The sequence below is a fragment of the Delphinapterus leucas genome, chromosome 1, assembly GCF_059928025.1.
Source record: "Delphinapterus leucas isolate spDelLeu-1000000601 "Yukka" chromosome 1, BTC_Dleu_Yukka2, whole genome shotgun sequence".
NCBI classification, from domain to species: Eukaryota; Metazoa; Chordata; class Mammalia; order Artiodactyla; family Monodontidae; genus Delphinapterus; species Delphinapterus leucas.
In genome coordinates this window covers 53,673,847-53,689,703 of record NC_143129.1, presented here as the reverse complement: position 1 = coordinate 53,689,703, position 15,857 = coordinate 53,673,847, and the positions used below count along the sequence as shown (strand labels likewise).

Genomic DNA, 15,857 nt, shown 5'->3' with positions numbered 1-15,857 from the left:
AAAAGTTTAAGCAGCCAGGGTCAAATTAACTAGAGAATCAATCTTTCCTAGAGCCAGAGCAGGCAGATTTTGAAGTGAGATTAAGATGAGAGTTTCAAGGTCAAATATTTCTGATTGTTAAGAGTTTATTTAGAAGATTTTGTCATCACCATTTTCTAGAATAGTCATCTAGTAGCTTGGTTTTAAAAATTAATTACAGCACAGTTTAATTGAGGGCATGAAAATAAGCTAAAATTTTTTCAGTGTACATATGAAATGATGAATGGCTACGCCAGGATGCTAACTTGAAATTCAGAAGGTGAGGGTAGCTCTGAAATAAAAGTCAGTGCGCTCATATCTCACGAGGGTTAATAATGCTGCAACTGCTTTGCATGCATACTGGCGTTGAAAAAATAATTAAATGGATGACAGATGGTGGGAACCAGGTTTACTGCTGGAGTGGGAGGTTACAGGTAAGTATGAGGGAAGGCTTGAGTGAACCCTGTGGTACTGGATTACAACTGGAGACATTAGTGAGAACTCGTGTTTAGATAGAAATGGATAGATACAAAACTAAATATACATGTGTATGGATCCATGGATTAGCATACATAGATATATTTTCTAGCTCTGTCTGCTGAGCAGGCCTAGAAGTAATGATATCCCAGTAGCAAGGATCATGCCCAACACCCAGATCATGTTTCCAGTACCACTCTCCAGTTAAAGGAACCAGATGCCCTTGAAGAAATGACTGATTCTGAAGCTGAGGCAGGGAATATACAAGATGAGCCTGAAACACCTTATAGTGACAGAAAGTAAGGAAGTGCTTTCAAAAAATAAAAAAACAGTGAAGGGGACAAAGGGACATAGGAGTCAACATGAAAGCTCTCAGTGCCCAAAAATGGAATAGTTGGAACAAAAAAGTAGAAAACATAGTATTGGATTATAACCTAAAGTATAGAATAGATACCCATGAATTTATATGGTGGTTGAATAAATAAGTGGGTAATAAAGACAAAGCTGTCATGTGGAAGAACTAGAAAAAAATTACGTAGATACTCTCTCTTACCTCAGCAAAGTGATGCTTAACTCCTTCGGTGTGTGCTGTGCTTAATGACTTGCTTCCAAAGAGTAGAGTATGGAAAGGGGGAAACGAGCCACTCAACGATGGAGTTAACTTGGCAAACACTACCTCAGGTTGATCAAGTTTAATATCATCAGTGATGAGTCATGTTGATAGTATGTACCTTTGATATAATGAGATGAGAATGGTACTTTGGGGCTCTAAGGGTATAGAGGGGAAGTGTTTAGATTATGAGTTACTTCTGAAACACTTCTGGAACACTTCAAAGAACCTCAGGAGCATAATTGATCAGTAGATGTTCCAACCTTCGCATTGAAATCCTTTTTTAAGAGTAATAACTAAAAGGAACCCATTTTTACCTGTACATCCTGATAGAGGAAGGATGGACTGTGGTATATTATTGTATTGATAGTAATTTCTCTCTATATATAACACCCACACTGTGGGAGTATACAACATAGAGCATGCATTCCATGAATGTTTGAATATTGTGTATAGCGGATACCCTGACTGGCTTTGTGGGAACATGTGTAAGAGATACCTCACCCTCCTCCAAGGTCCAAGAGATGGAAACACTGAGTTTGATTGGAAAAAGAGTTTATTGACACTGAAGCTTCTTGGCAGTTGTGAAGAATCAGATGGAAGGGTATGAAGTAGTTTTGAATTATGAATTAGAAAATGGGTTTTAAAGACTGCTCCGTTCTGCAAGTTGATAGTACTTACCTGACTGCATTGTCCTGCCAGAATATTTTCTGGAAGACTGTATTCAGATGACCCACTTCATTCCTCCACCAAAGGACAAGAAGAAGAAGGAGAAGGATGATGATAGTGGTGAAGATGATGATGTAAGTGAATTTCATGAAGAATTTTCATTGTGGGCAAAACTGTTATTGCAGGGAATGATTTTAGTAAAAACACGCAGTGAGTTAGCATTACAAAAAACTTCTAAAAATTGACTGTAATGTCTATCTTTGAATTAATTGATATATTTCACTCCAAAGAGTTCCATGTTCAGTGAAAAGCGCTTTTCATACCATGAGTTAAATCATCTCTGGCATAAAGGTTAAAAAAAGAGAAAGGAGTAAGATATTTAATAACTCCCATTTTGTAAGGCTTTGCTGCTCAGAGTGTTTTCCATGAGCCACAGCACCTGGGAAACTGGAAGAGAGGTGGAATCTTGTGCCCCACCCCAGATCTCCTAAATCAGAATCCACACTTTAACAAGACCTTCAGGTGACCCATATGTACAATAAAGTTTAAGCAACAGCAGCTACAGTCCTAGGTTACAGAGACTGTATGGTAATGACATTAGCAGATGGAGAGAGTATTAAAGTAGGGGATGATGAGGGATTTCCTAAGAAACAGGAAAGAAAAGTGACACTTATTTCGTAGTGCTTCAGAGTTGGACCAGTGATATTTAAAAATGCATCTTGAATCTGGAAACATGAACAGAATGAATGCTACAAGGCAGCCAGCAATGCAGAATATGATAAACATAACCTAGGATTGGGTATTTTTCATCAGATTTGAGGATATAAATGAATTATATTATGAATTATATCCTCAAATCCGATGAATTAAAAAGTTTCTTAGGGGGGGAAAAATCAATTGTAACAACTTCATTTTCCGTTACTGAAGGTTTGGTTTATCACTGGTTCTCAGGCAGACTTTTTGCAAAATACAGACCACATTATTTCACATGTAGATGAGGTGATCAAATACCCTGTCTGCCGGTATGAGTGAGCCTGGGAATTACACAGGAAGACATTGTGTATATATAATTACATGATAATTGATACAAAGAGAGGATCATAGGAGCAGTTTATTAATCAGTAAGGAAAATATTTTTGAAAAACCAAGAGTTTATAGTTCATATGATACAAATAAGCTTGGTAGAAGGAGCCATTAGAATTTTTAGAGTCAAATTTAAGAGTTTGTGCTTGAATTTTAGTCATGTCCTATGGGAAGTATTGGTCAGTAGAAAAATTCAGTATGTCAACGTGCAGTAGTTTTTGAAAATTAAATTTCTTCTATATGCCAGATAAGACTAATCAGGTAGAATCAATAAGGACATTAGGTGTCATGTGAACATTAAGGAGACTTAACTCATGAGCTGTACTGATGGAGACAGTCCAAAATATGTCTCCCTGGTTTTTGCAGGCAAATTGCAACCTGATCTGTGGTGATGAATATGGTCCAGAAACAAAGATGAGCATGGCTCAACTGAATGAGAAAGAAACTCCTTTTGAACTCATCGAGGCTCTACTTAAGTACATCGAGACCCTCAATGTTCCTGGAGCTGTGTTGGTTTTTCTGCCTGGCTGGAATTTGATTTATACTATGCAGAAGCATTTGGAAATGAACCCACATTTTGGTATAAGTCTTCTTTGAATTCTCAACTATTTGAGTGAAAAATGAATGAATTTGCTTGCACCCTAGCCAATATGTGAAAACAAAATTTAGTGTTGTATCAATTTTTGATTAAAAACATGCATAATATAGAAGTTTTAAACTCGGCTCCTATTTTTAGACCTTAACTTTTCCATATTTTTATAGGAAGCCATAGGTATCAGATTCTACCTCTGCATTCTCAGATTCCTCGAGAGGAACAGCGCAAAGTATTTGATCCAGTACCAGGTGGAGTGACCAAGGTAAGTAGTAAACATTACAGTTACGGGGTTGGAAGTAACGTAGATATTAGACAACTATTACAGACCTTCAAAGAGCTATCCAAAAAAATTGTAATCCATCTGAATTGAGGAAGAAAAAAGGGGTCCTTTCTTCATGAGCTTAGTAGGTTTTTCAATTATCCAGTCAATGAATGAGTGATTTATTTGAAGATTTCTGTAATTCTGTTGTCATTTGTTACATAAGCAGTCCATTCCTTTTAAGTACATAATAGGAAAATACTTTCTGAAGTGTAATTTTTCTTAATACCATTTCTTTTTTCACAGGTTATTTTGTCCACAAATATTGCTGAGACAAGCATTACCATAAATGATGTTGTTTATGTCATTGACTCCTGCAAGTAAGTTCCCAAGGAACCCATTGCCTTGAATACAGTAAATCTTTACAATACTCCATGTAGTGTCTAGAATCAGTTAACAGAATCAAAAACACCTTATTTTTAAAACTCTTGTGTTCTCTTACCATCAGAATTACTGTGCTGCATCTGTATGTACTGAGTTATAGTGTAATTAATGATTCTTGGTGTTGATCATCATATCAGTTATGGTAGAAAGTGACGAAGCTTAACACTAACTTCTGACTGCTTCCCACTTATTCTTGTCTGCTGGTGTTTTGCTCATTTCCCATTGGGTGTTTCCATTGACCACTGCCACACAGTGGCATGCTCTTTGGTGTATAAAGATGTCCAATATTTAGCTCATGACAAGTGTCCTATTTGTAGGACACTACTTAAGGATTAAGACTTCATATTTGGTATGAGATACCCTGGGAAATACACAGGGAGGCATTGTGTATACGTAAAGTAATTACATGCTAATTGATACACAGAGAGGACAAAAACGTCGAAACATTGTTCTGTCTAGCCAGTTTGTGCCTCATGTCTTCTCTCTGTAGCCCCTAAGCCTTTCCTGGCAATTGAAGATTTGCCAATGCCCACTTTCGGGAATAGTGAATAGCATGCCCCTCTTTTGTGCCAATCCCAGTCATTTAGTGCCAGCTGTCTATGTGTAACATTGACAAATTCTGAGGTTGCTTAGGGGTTCAAGAGGACCGTGCCAACACCACTTGGTGAGGTCATCAGAAGTGCTACATGTTCCAGTTTAGCACATAGCCTTTAGATCATAGATTGCCTAAAAGTTAAACTAAACTTCGGAATAGAGTTGGCTTTGGATAATTATCACTCACTTAACTGCACGTGCCAGATCCTGTTTAAGTGCTATATGTTCATTAATTCACATAATGTTCATAAGTAAAAACACTGCAAGGTAGGTGATAGTATTATACTCATTTTCAGATGAGGCACAGAAAGATTAGTAACTTGGCCGAGATCATCCAGCTGGTAAGTGGCACATGTATATTGTATTGCCTCCTAGCAGGTTGGCAGCCTGAAAGAGTGCAGAGTCAAATTCTTAGCGGTGCTGTTCACAGACAGACATCGCCAGTAGGCATGACTGGAAAGCGTCTGCCACTTAGTGGAAATGTAATAGTTATGTATTGATAGTACTCGTGAGTTTTAGAATTAACTGCTCTTTCCTATTTAGGCAAAAAGTGAAGCTGTTCACTGCTCACAACAATATGACCAATTATGCTACAGTTTGGGCATCCAAAACAAACCTCGAGCAGCGGAAAGGACGAGCTGGCCGCGTACGGCCTGGCTTCTGCTTTCACCTCTGTAGCCGAGCTCGTTTTGAGAGGTAAGACCAATTCTTGAGTAAAGAATGAAGTTGTGTTTTGGGGGTTTTTTTTTTTTTTTTAGCCTTTTACACACACACCCCTCCCCACACCTCTCTGCCCTTACATAAACTTAATGAACTCAGAACATAAGTGCTTCCTGTTAATTGGAGGAAACTTAGCTTAGGTAGTGAGATTGTGGTAAGGATGAAATCAGAAATTATCAATGGTGGCATGTTTGATACCAATTTACTATTTACTAATAACCTTTTAAAAGCATAACATGTTTTCCACACCACACATCTTTATCACTTTGGGATTACTGATATTTATGGAATGGTTAACTTTTCTGAAAAATAACTTTAAAATAACAATACTCTTGTATTTATAGACACCCTCCCCTACCCCCCCATTAGCACATCACCTCTGTCATATGATCCTCCTTATGTGCCTGAGAAACAGAGGGCATTATTTAGGTAAGGAAGCCAAAGCTTAAGAAGCTTAGCTGACTTCTCCAGGACTGAAATCCAAGTCTGTTAATACCTTGTCCGTTTCCATTTATACCACAGATCCTTTTGGAGAATGTTTGTGGATGAGACCAATTGGTTTAAAAAATACTTCTCTGGGGTGTGAGCTCACCGTCTTCTCAGTTTGCTAGCTTTCCAAATAAAGTCGTTATTCCTTGCCTCCCACCTCACCCCCCAATTTAAAAAATAAAAAAATAACTTCTCTCTCTGAATTATAGGCTTAAGTTATGTATTTAGTTGTATGTTTCTGGAAATCAGTGTGGTGTACATTAGCTTTAACCAGTTGATAATAAAGGTAGAGTTAGGAGGTGTGTTTGTGTGTACCACAATGAAGAATTGTGGGACGGACTAATTTAGGTGACCAGATGTATATAGCACACTGAAGAAAGGTCAGAGCTTTGATTTGCTTTTATATACTGGTAACATATGGCTCCCTAGTAATTACAAATGTTAGTTTATTTGAGCATCAGAAGTTGATGCAGGAGACTGGCTGCAACATTTGGAAGACATTTAGTTCTTTTTAAAGGTTGTCTTGTCCCTTGACCTGAATAAACAAGTACTATAATATTAGAGTAAAACCAGCTCCTAATTAGTTAACAGCATGAATAGATCTGTAAGGGATTTTTGTTCTTTTCTCTGTAGGATGAGGAATAGATACGCTATATGTATCTATGTAAACCTGATTAAAGCTGATCTGGGTCTTACCAGCAATGTTGGAATTCACCTCTAAATGGTTCCTATGAATCTTCATTATAAATAGTTTATATAGAATAAGCCTGAATTGGAAACGTAGAGACTTGGATTTTATACTATTTGTGCCTAATGTATCACATAACCTTAAACGTTTACACTCTTTAGGCCTTTGTTTCCCCATTCTACAAAATGAGATTAAGTTACTTAACCTTTCTGTGTCTCTTTCCTCAGTTGAAAAAGGAAGGTAATACAATACTAATCCCGTAGGATTTGTGAATTAAGTGAGTCAGTAATGGAAAATACTGAGAACAATACTTGACACGTAGTAAACTCTCAGTAAATGTTAGCTATTGTTATTATTGTTAATATTGATTTATATTAATAGTTTTTATTATTAAAAATTTAAAGGGTTAGATAATCTGTAAGATCCTTTCCAGTGGCACTAAATTTATACAGACCAGGAAGTAGGGGAAGAGGTAGCAGGGAGATATTAAAATTAGCCTGCATCTCCCACAGAAGGTCTTGCTACCTTTTTTTTTTTTTTTTTTTTGTGGTATGCGGGCCTTTCACTGCTGTGGCCTCTCCCGTTGCGGAGCACAGGCCCAGGACACGCAGGCTCAGCAGCCTCGGCTTACAGGCCCAGCCGCTCCGCGGCATGTGGGATCTTCCCGGACCGGGGCGCGAAGCCGTGTCTCCTGCATCGGCAGGCGGACCCTCAACCACTGTGCCACCAGGGAAGCCCCTTGCTACCATTTTTAAGCCATGTTTGTCAGCAGCCAGACCTGAAGAAGCCATGGGTGGGGGTAATAACATTAGAGATTTGGGATAGTTTTTCATCCTCCTTCACTCAGCTGAAAATGCCTTCAAGCTATAAGGGTGAAGTCGTAAGCCACTACTCAACCACTTAAGAGGGTCTTGTCCAGAGAGTCTTTGTCGTAAATATAAAACGTTCTTTTGTAATTGTAAAACGATGAGGAAAGGGCAGCTCTATATATTCCTGATTATCTCTCTGTGAAGTTTTTGTTAAATAAACGTTTGTGTACACAAGTGAAGATGGTTATTTTATGCTTATTTTCTCTTAGACTCGAAACCCACATGACCCCGGAGATGTTCCGAACACCATTGCATGAAATTGCTTTGAGCATAAAACTTCTGCGTCTGGGAGGAATTGGCCAATTCCTGGCCAAGGCAATTGAACCTCCGCCTTTGGATGCTGTGATTGAAGCAGAGCACACACTTAGAGGTACCTACAAATACAGACCTGCCTAACACATGCTAATTATACCATCTGTCTTGTCCTGGCAAGTAACACTTAACAAATGAGTCAAGAAGAGGATATAGTCCACAGGGCTGTGATAACAAAACTTCCGGTGTTGCTTAATGTACTTAGTGTGGTCAGTATATAAAATGAGCAGCATAAGGTAAGAAAAGGATGATGTGAGTCTTATTTGGGGGAAAAAATGGAGAAAAGGCACGCGTTATCTCTTAACCAGTGGTTAATGATCAGAACGTGAATTACTCATGATACCCACAGTGTTTTATGTACATTTCATAGAACATCTATTTATATTATCACACTTACAGAGGCAATGTAGTATAGTGGAAAAAAATAAGGGCGTTGGAGTCCAGGGGGATCTGAATTTGAATTTTGAATCTCGCGCTCACCTGCTGTGTGAACTTCAGACTTTTATTCTCCAGATTTCATTTCTTTCTAGAAATTATCAACAGATGCTATCAGACATGTTAGAGCATGTAGCTGTTTATGCTGCTATTACAGTTATTACTGTATTTATAGACTTCTCATGGACGGTACTCAGCTTTACAGCCTACAGGGCCTAATTCTAGTACCTTCTTCATGTTAGGTGCTCTAGAATTTGGTTTTGTTCTGTTTCTGAGTGAAGAGAATTGTTGGCTATGAGCATGGTGCTGGCAGTTGGCTTGACAGTTGAGGAAAACTTAAGTGCAGTATCTGAACCTTAATCTATAAACAGATGTTTCATCTTTGCCTAGGTTAAAGGGGTGTTCATTACTGTTTCTGCTCACAAAGAAATATCTCCCCACAGAGCTTGATGCATTAGATACCAATGATGAGTTGACTCCTCTGGGACGAATCCTGGCTAAGCTCCCCATTGAGCCTCGTCTTGGCAAAATGATGATAATGGGGTGTATTTTCTAGTAAGTGCTTTGTTTTATTGCTGATGGTTAAATGGTAAAACAGTTTTAGAATTTTATCCCCCTCCCAATAAAAACAGGATGGGCTCGAATAGAAGAAAAAACTAAATATTCTTCAGTAGAGAAGTGGCATACTTTAGATACTGAGAAAAGTGTGAAATGAGAAGAACAGTCAATGGATGGACACCTGGGCCCAACTTTTTTGGGGAAAGAGCACAGACTTCTCAAAAGAGAAGTGCAGTTAAGTAGGTTAAGTAGTTTTCCTTCAAAGAGAAAGATTAGGAAAACAGGTATATGTTATTAGAAGGTTTTGAAGATTAAGAAATTTTGTAAGATGAGGGAGAATGGGAAAGGAAAAATATAATACTTGGTCAGTTTATGGTAAATATGCTTCCATTAATACCAGAACTCATTATTTTTCCCCTTTTTGCAGCTGTTAAGAGAGCAGCTGTAAAATTCTTTTTGTTCAGCCAGTTTCAGTGCTATTAAAGCAATATCATAGCCAATAAAGACTGACCCACAGTTGACAGTACTGCCCAAGTTGCTGGAACAAGAATGTGATCTAGACTGAATTTTCCTGTCTGTTTCAGTGTGGGAGATGCTGTTTGTACCATCTCTGCTGCCACCTGCTTTCCGGAGCCTTTCATCAGTGAAGGAAAGCGACTGGGTTATATCCATCGAAATTTTGCTGGAAACAGATTTTCTGATCATGTGGCCCTTTTATCAGTATTCCAAGCTTGGGATGATGCTAGGTATGGGCTTGAAAGAGGAGAATTATAAGATTTGGGTGAACTGTCTCTAGTTTTGTAATCTATATCTAGTTCTTTAGGCTTTGGGAATGACTCTTAACAACCTGTTTGTTTTAGAATGGGTGGAGAAGAAGCAGAGATACGTTTTTGTGAGCACAAAAGACTAAATATGGCTACACTTAGAATGACCTGGGAAGCCAAAGTTCAGCTCAAAGAGATTCTGATTAATTCTGGATTTCCAGAAGGTAAGAGTCTCACATTCTTAAGACACATCTGAAGTAACCTTAATGTAATACATGCACATTGACAGTGCAGTATATTTTAGCTTCAAACATTAGACCCTTTGCTTTTTCTATGTTCCTGGCTATTTCTTATTTCTTTGAACTCTGGTGATAATCAGTTTTTCATATTAATTCAGTCTTTTACAGGATGCAAAAGGTTATAGTGTTCAAATTGTAATTTAGTACAGAGATGATTAATAGACCTTTTGAGAATTGTGCTACTTTGGGAGGACTTTTTGTGTTTACTAATTTTTATTGGAGTATAGTTGATTTACAGTGTTGTGTTAGTTTCTGCTGTACAGCAGAGTGAATCAGTTGTACACATCCACTCTTAGATGGGAGGATTTTTTAAATCCATCCACTTGTGAAGAACACAGGTTTTTAGCACCTTTTGAATGAACAGTTTGTTGAAATACCTCAAGTAGTGGTTTGTGAGGTGATTTATTAATTTGCCCATCTGTTCAGTTTTAGATGTGAAGTAAACTCTACTGTGTTAAATTTTAATTGGCTTTAAGATTTTAGTGGACAATTACAGAGGACTTTGATATGTGATATAGGAATAGTAATCCAGCTGTTCATTTCTTGTGTGAATTTGAACTATTGTACTTTTCTCCAGTTAGATTAAGAGACAGAGTTATTTCCTGAAACATTGAAAACTGGAACACATAACCAGAAACAGCTGTTTAGTTGAGAGACAGAAGGTAGTTGGGCAGTATCTAGATAACTAAAGTAATTCTCTTCTGTTGTAAACTGACTAAAATTTTTAATTTTTTTTTAAAATGTATTTATTTTGGCTGTTTTGCTTCTTCGTTGCTGCACGCAGGCTTTCTCTAGTTGTGGCGAGCGGGAGCTACTCTTCTTTGTGATGCATGGGCTTCTCATTGCGGTGGCTTCTCTTGTTGCGGAGCACGGGCTCTAGGCGCGCGGACTTCAGTAGTTGTGGCTCGCGGGCTCTAGAGCGCAGGCTCAGTAGTTGTGACGCACGGGCTTAGTTGCTCTGTGGCATGTGCGATCTTCCCGGATCAGGGCTCGAACCCGTGTCCCTTGCATTGGCAGGCGGATTTTTTTTTTTTTTAATGGCTGTGTTGGGTCTTCGTTTCTGTGCGAGGGCTTTCTCTAGTTGCGGTGAGCGGCAGGGGCCACTCTTCACCGCGGTGCGCGGTCCTCTCACTGTTGTGGCCTCTCTTGTTGCGGAGCACAAGCTCCAGACGCGCAGGCTCAGTAGTTGTGGCTCACGGGCCTAGTTGCTCCGCGGCATGTGGGATCTTCCCAGACCAGGGCTCAAACCTGTGTCCCCTGCATTGGCAGGCAGATTCTCAACCACTGTGCCCCCAGGGAAGCCCAAGCAGGCGGATTGTTAACCATTGTGCCACCAGGGATTTCCCAATTCGTAGCTTTTTAATCAAAATCAAAGGAAAAGAGAAAAACATTTTTGTGTGATAGACTCTTCACAACAGTCCTGAGATGCATATATTACTACCCCATTTTATAGATGAGGAAACTGACACAGAAGCTTAAGTTACATGTCCAGACTCAATTAGGAAGTTTATAAGACTAGGATTCAAGTTTTTTAGAACAAAGTATATCCGCTCTCTTACCATCGTACTTTCCATGTGCCTAAAGCATAGTTTGGGTGAAGATGTCCACCACCTTCTAGTGGGTTCCTCTTAAGTTGTCACTCCATCTTCTGTAGAAGGAACAGCTTTTTAAAAACAGCATATAGAACACTGTGGTCATATCAGTCTAGCTCTTATTCTGAGAGTAGATGGTTATTGGGGTTTTTTAAAAAATACTTACTCCAAGCTTATATTTTATTGAGTCTATAAGAGAATACAGAGATTTTAATTTTCTTATTGTGGCTACTCAGCAGAATTTCTCCTTGCATTTAATCTGAGTGCAAGAGTTCTGAGAAGAGAGGAAGTTAGACAGGTTATTTGAAAAAAGAGGGTAGAGGAGGAGTTAATTCTTCTAATTGTCATCTAATTCTGGTAAATACATGCAATGTGAGGATTAGCCAGATACCTGATTTTTTTTTTTTAATCTCCTTCCTCTTAACAGAGTGTTTATTGACACAAGTGTTTACTAACACTGGACCAGACAATAATCTGGATGTTGTTATCTCTCTCCTGGCCTTTGGCGTGTACCCCAATGTGTGCTATCATAAGGAAAAGAGAAAGATTCTCACCACTGAAGGGCGTAATGCGCTTATCCACAAGTCATCTGTTAATTGTCCTTTTAGCAGCCAAGACATGAAGTACCCATCTCCCTTCTTTGTTTTTGGTGAAAAGGTAAGAAAAAAGTTTACATTTAAAATCCAGATTATCTTTACTTATTAATGTGCAGTGGGAACATGAGTTTTAATTTTCAAAGCATAGTTCATTATCATTATATGGTAGTTGATTGACAGTTGGAATGTCAACTATTTCCTCTTGCCTCTTTCTCTGTCTTCAGATTCGAACCCGGGCCATCTCTGCTAAAGGCATGACCTTAGTCACCCCCTTGCAGCTGCTTCTCTTTGCCTCCAAGAAAGTCCAGTCTGATGGACAGATTGTGCTTGTAGATGACTGGTATGGATTTTCATATGTGAACTCAACTGAATTCTTAAATTGAAATGTAATGGGATTCAGCTGCTAATCTAACTTAATTTGTGAAACATGGCAAAATTTGATGGCACAAGTGAGATGCTTTATAACAGTGTCTTTTCTTGGCGAGTAGTATATCTTAGGAGTATGGTTCATAGTTGGTAGTAAAGTCAAGTCTTAAATTGACTATACCAGCAGAAGCAGATGCATTAGGCATTGGAGCCGCATCCACTACCATGAATACTACACTAAGGAATTAGAGTCTGATTGGAGCTTGGGCACTTCTTTTTTCTGTATACTTTATAGTACTTAGAGACTAGTGGTGAGTGGGTAGTAAGCACTTGGCAGAAATTGATAGAATATAACGAATGGTTAGTAGGCTCAGTCATATTTTTGAAAACTTGCAAAACTAACAATCTTAGTGTCTTATTTCATTCTTTTGTTGGAGGCTGAGTGATCTGTAAGAGTATTTTGCTCGATAGACTTTGTGGTTCACAACTCCTGCCAATAGCTAGCAGCGAATTTCAAGAAGTTACCTTAGATTATTATTCTTCCTACCTGTGTTTGCCTAATTCTGGGGCCATTACATTAGTTGAAAGTATTGGTACTTGGAAAGAAGTTAAATTTATCCCATCACTTGCCATGTGTGAAATTGAAAGATAATAGTCTTTTTCTATGTGTACCACATCTCTCATTTTTAATCATTTTTCTCTGTTTTAGGATCAGACTGCAAATATCTCATGAAGCTGCTGCCTGTATCACTGCTCTCCGGGCAGCCATGGAGGCTCTGGTTGTTGAAGTAACCAAGCAGCCTGATATCATCAGCCAGTTGGACCCCGTTAATGAACGTATGCTAAACACAATCCGCCAAATCTCTAGGCCCTCAGCTGCTGGTATCAACCTTATGATTGGCAGTACACGGTGAGTACCACAGTAACTTCTCTGAGAACTAAGCAGAGTATAGTAATCTTATACTGGCCTAAAATTCCCACCGTTAGTTAATAGAGGCCTTGTTACTTGAGTTACAGTTCTAGACAAATGCTGAATATGAAGTCTAGTTCTGGTTAACACACTCAGAAAAAAGGGTGTTACTTTTGTGTTAATGATCTATTACACCAGTGCGTGCTAGAGATAGGAGATCTTTAAAGTACATATAGAGCCCAGGATAGGTCACATGACAGGAAAGTGAAAGATCCCAGACAGTCCTCTTCTCAGTACTGCTTTGCCATCTCCAAAGAAAAAATGATGAGGTGTTAAATTCATTCTTCAAATGAAAAGCATCAGGGTTTATCTTAGGGAAATACAAGAACATAGATATCTAAAAGTAAAGAAGTATAAAGTTTCTCTTAATTCTTAAAATGTTTTATCTGCTTCAGTTTTTTCACCTTCAGAAAGTTGCTTTGCCCACAGCTTTTTCTTTGGAAATACTTGATGCCTGCAGGCAGAACAGCAGTACAGTCAACTCCCATATAGCCTCTTAGGTTTCACTGATTGTCAGCATTTTGTGACACTTGCTTTCATATAAATATTACACACTTCTTTTGCTTAATCGTTTGTGATTAAGTTGCATCTTACGTCAGTATGCTTCATGTATCTTTTGAGAACATAGCATAAACAATACTAGTTCACACCCCAAAAATGTGTTACAATAACACGATCTAATATACAACCATTAAAATTTTTTTTAGTCACTCAAAAATATTCTTTAATCTCCCCATCAAGATTCGCTTACTGCATTTGGTTATAAACTGTTATCTTAATGTATAGAAGTGCTGTGTGCTTTATGGATTCTGGCTTCCCATTTTGCCTATAACTGAGTTAACTACTTCTTTAAACTAATGAAACATAGTACTTAGGGTGTGCCACACTGTGTTAAGTGCTTTTCTGATATTAACTCATTTTAATATTTAACCTGTCTATGATGTATTCAGTATTTGTGCCTTTGGCTTCATTCCCTTTATGCATTAAATTTTCGAATGTGACTGAATGTTTATATTTTGTGACTAGTTGAGAAGTACTAAGGATGCTTTGCTAAAGTGGTGGTTTTGTGCTCTTGCTAGGTATGGAGATGGTCCACGTCCTCCCAAGATGGCTCGATATGACAATGGAAGTGGATATAGAAGGGGAGGTTCAAGTTATGGCGGTGGAGGCTATGGGGGTGGTGGAGGCTACGGTGGCAGTGGCTATGGGGCTGGCTCCAGCTCCTACCGGGGAGGCTACAGAGGGACTTCCCGAGGTGGCTATGGAGGTGGCCCAGGGGGAGGCTACAGAGGGTCTGGGGGGTCCCAGCGAGGAGCTGGCAGAGGGGGCTATGGGAGCGGCTACTTTGGACAAGGAAGAGGAGGCGGTGGCTATTAAAGCTTGCGAGTGTCAGTGCCTGTGCACAGACAGGTAAAATAATGCATGCTGCCCATTTTCCCAAGTTGTTTATGTGCTGCCAATAAGTAAACCCATTTTTCACCCGTTCTGTGGTTTGTCGTAGTTTAAGGAAACTAAACATTTAGGTATATTGGTGATTTTGTTTATATTATGTAAAATATCATGCTCTATTATAAAAGTACTACAGTTTGTATTTTTTCTTTAAGGAGTAAAGATTTGCCTTTAAAGTTAACTTGATATTTTCTTGACTTTAGTTTAATACAATAGAAATAAAATATTACATTGAATACTGGCCATGTAGTTAATTGTTGATCTTATTTACACATTAGAAAAATTTTACAATGGCACTTAATTACATCTGTTAGTTTTAAACATCAGAGGAAAAACTGTACTTCGTTTCACAAGTACACCAGTTGATGTTATTTACTTACAGTAGTTAGAATAAATAACCTTGAAATGCAGTTGTTATTCTTGCAGCAAATATGGCCAGTACACAATTGACATGGGCCTCTGTATCTGAATAGAACTTTTGACCTAGCTTTGTCTTTGAAAAATCTAAGACCAAGGTCAGCGTTCTCTTTTCTTAAGTTAGTTTCCAGTGTAAAAATTATTTTAAAATTTTAATCAAAATTAACCTACGTAACCCTTGAATAAAGATTATATTTAGGCAAAGAAGCTTCACCAGTGCATAAAGTTTAGATATTTGACAAGTTACTCTACATTAACATGTATTTCAAAGGATATTTGTTAAGCTAGTCTATTTTAGTGGAGATGTTTATACGCTTATAACACTTTATAAGTTTCCAATGAATTTTCACATTTCTAATTTCAGAATAGCACAGTATAGTAGAGATTACAAAGTTTTTGGATGAGACAGAACTGAGCTCACGTCTTAATGCTGCTGACACATGAATGATCTTGGGCAACTTATATTTTGTGTTAATGTCATTTTCAAAATCCTCCTCTCATTATACATATGTTCTTTAGCTCACCTTTAGCGGTTACTGTTGATAAGCTGATTAGCCCGGTTCAGAGACCCTCAGATCTGTATC

At 38.4% G+C, this 15,857-nt stretch overlaps 1 protein-coding gene across 3 annotated transcripts in view; it reads left to right on the top strand.

Annotated features, from left to right (window-relative positions):
* Positions 1–15,097, top strand: part of DHX9 (DExH-box helicase 9) — a 54,547-nt gene extending 39,450 nt beyond the window's left edge. For all 3 annotated transcript variants that reach the window (XM_022593307.3, XM_089910260.1, XM_089910263.1), the window contains 13 exons: positions 1,808–1,908; positions 3,224–3,437; positions 3,620–3,714; positions 4,018–4,091; positions 5,293–5,445; positions 7,725–7,885; positions 8,706–8,817; positions 9,405–9,566; positions 9,681–9,808; positions 11,903–12,132; positions 12,296–12,411; positions 13,147–13,347; positions 14,487–15,097. In XM_022593307.3, coding sequence (XP_022449015.1) covers positions 1,808–1,908; positions 3,224–3,437; positions 3,620–3,714; positions 4,018–4,091; positions 5,293–5,445; positions 7,725–7,885; positions 8,706–8,817; positions 9,405–9,566; positions 9,681–9,808; positions 11,903–12,132; positions 12,296–12,411; positions 13,147–13,347; positions 14,487–14,784 — 2,045 coding nt within the window. In that variant the 3' untranslated portion in view covers positions 14,785–15,097. The remainder of the gene's footprint in view (positions 1–1,807; positions 1,909–3,223; positions 3,438–3,619; positions 3,715–4,017; positions 4,092–5,292; positions 5,446–7,724; positions 7,886–8,705; positions 8,818–9,404; positions 9,567–9,680; positions 9,809–11,902; positions 12,133–12,295; positions 12,412–13,146; positions 13,348–14,486) is intronic.
* Positions 15,098–15,857: the final 760 nt, after the last annotated feature.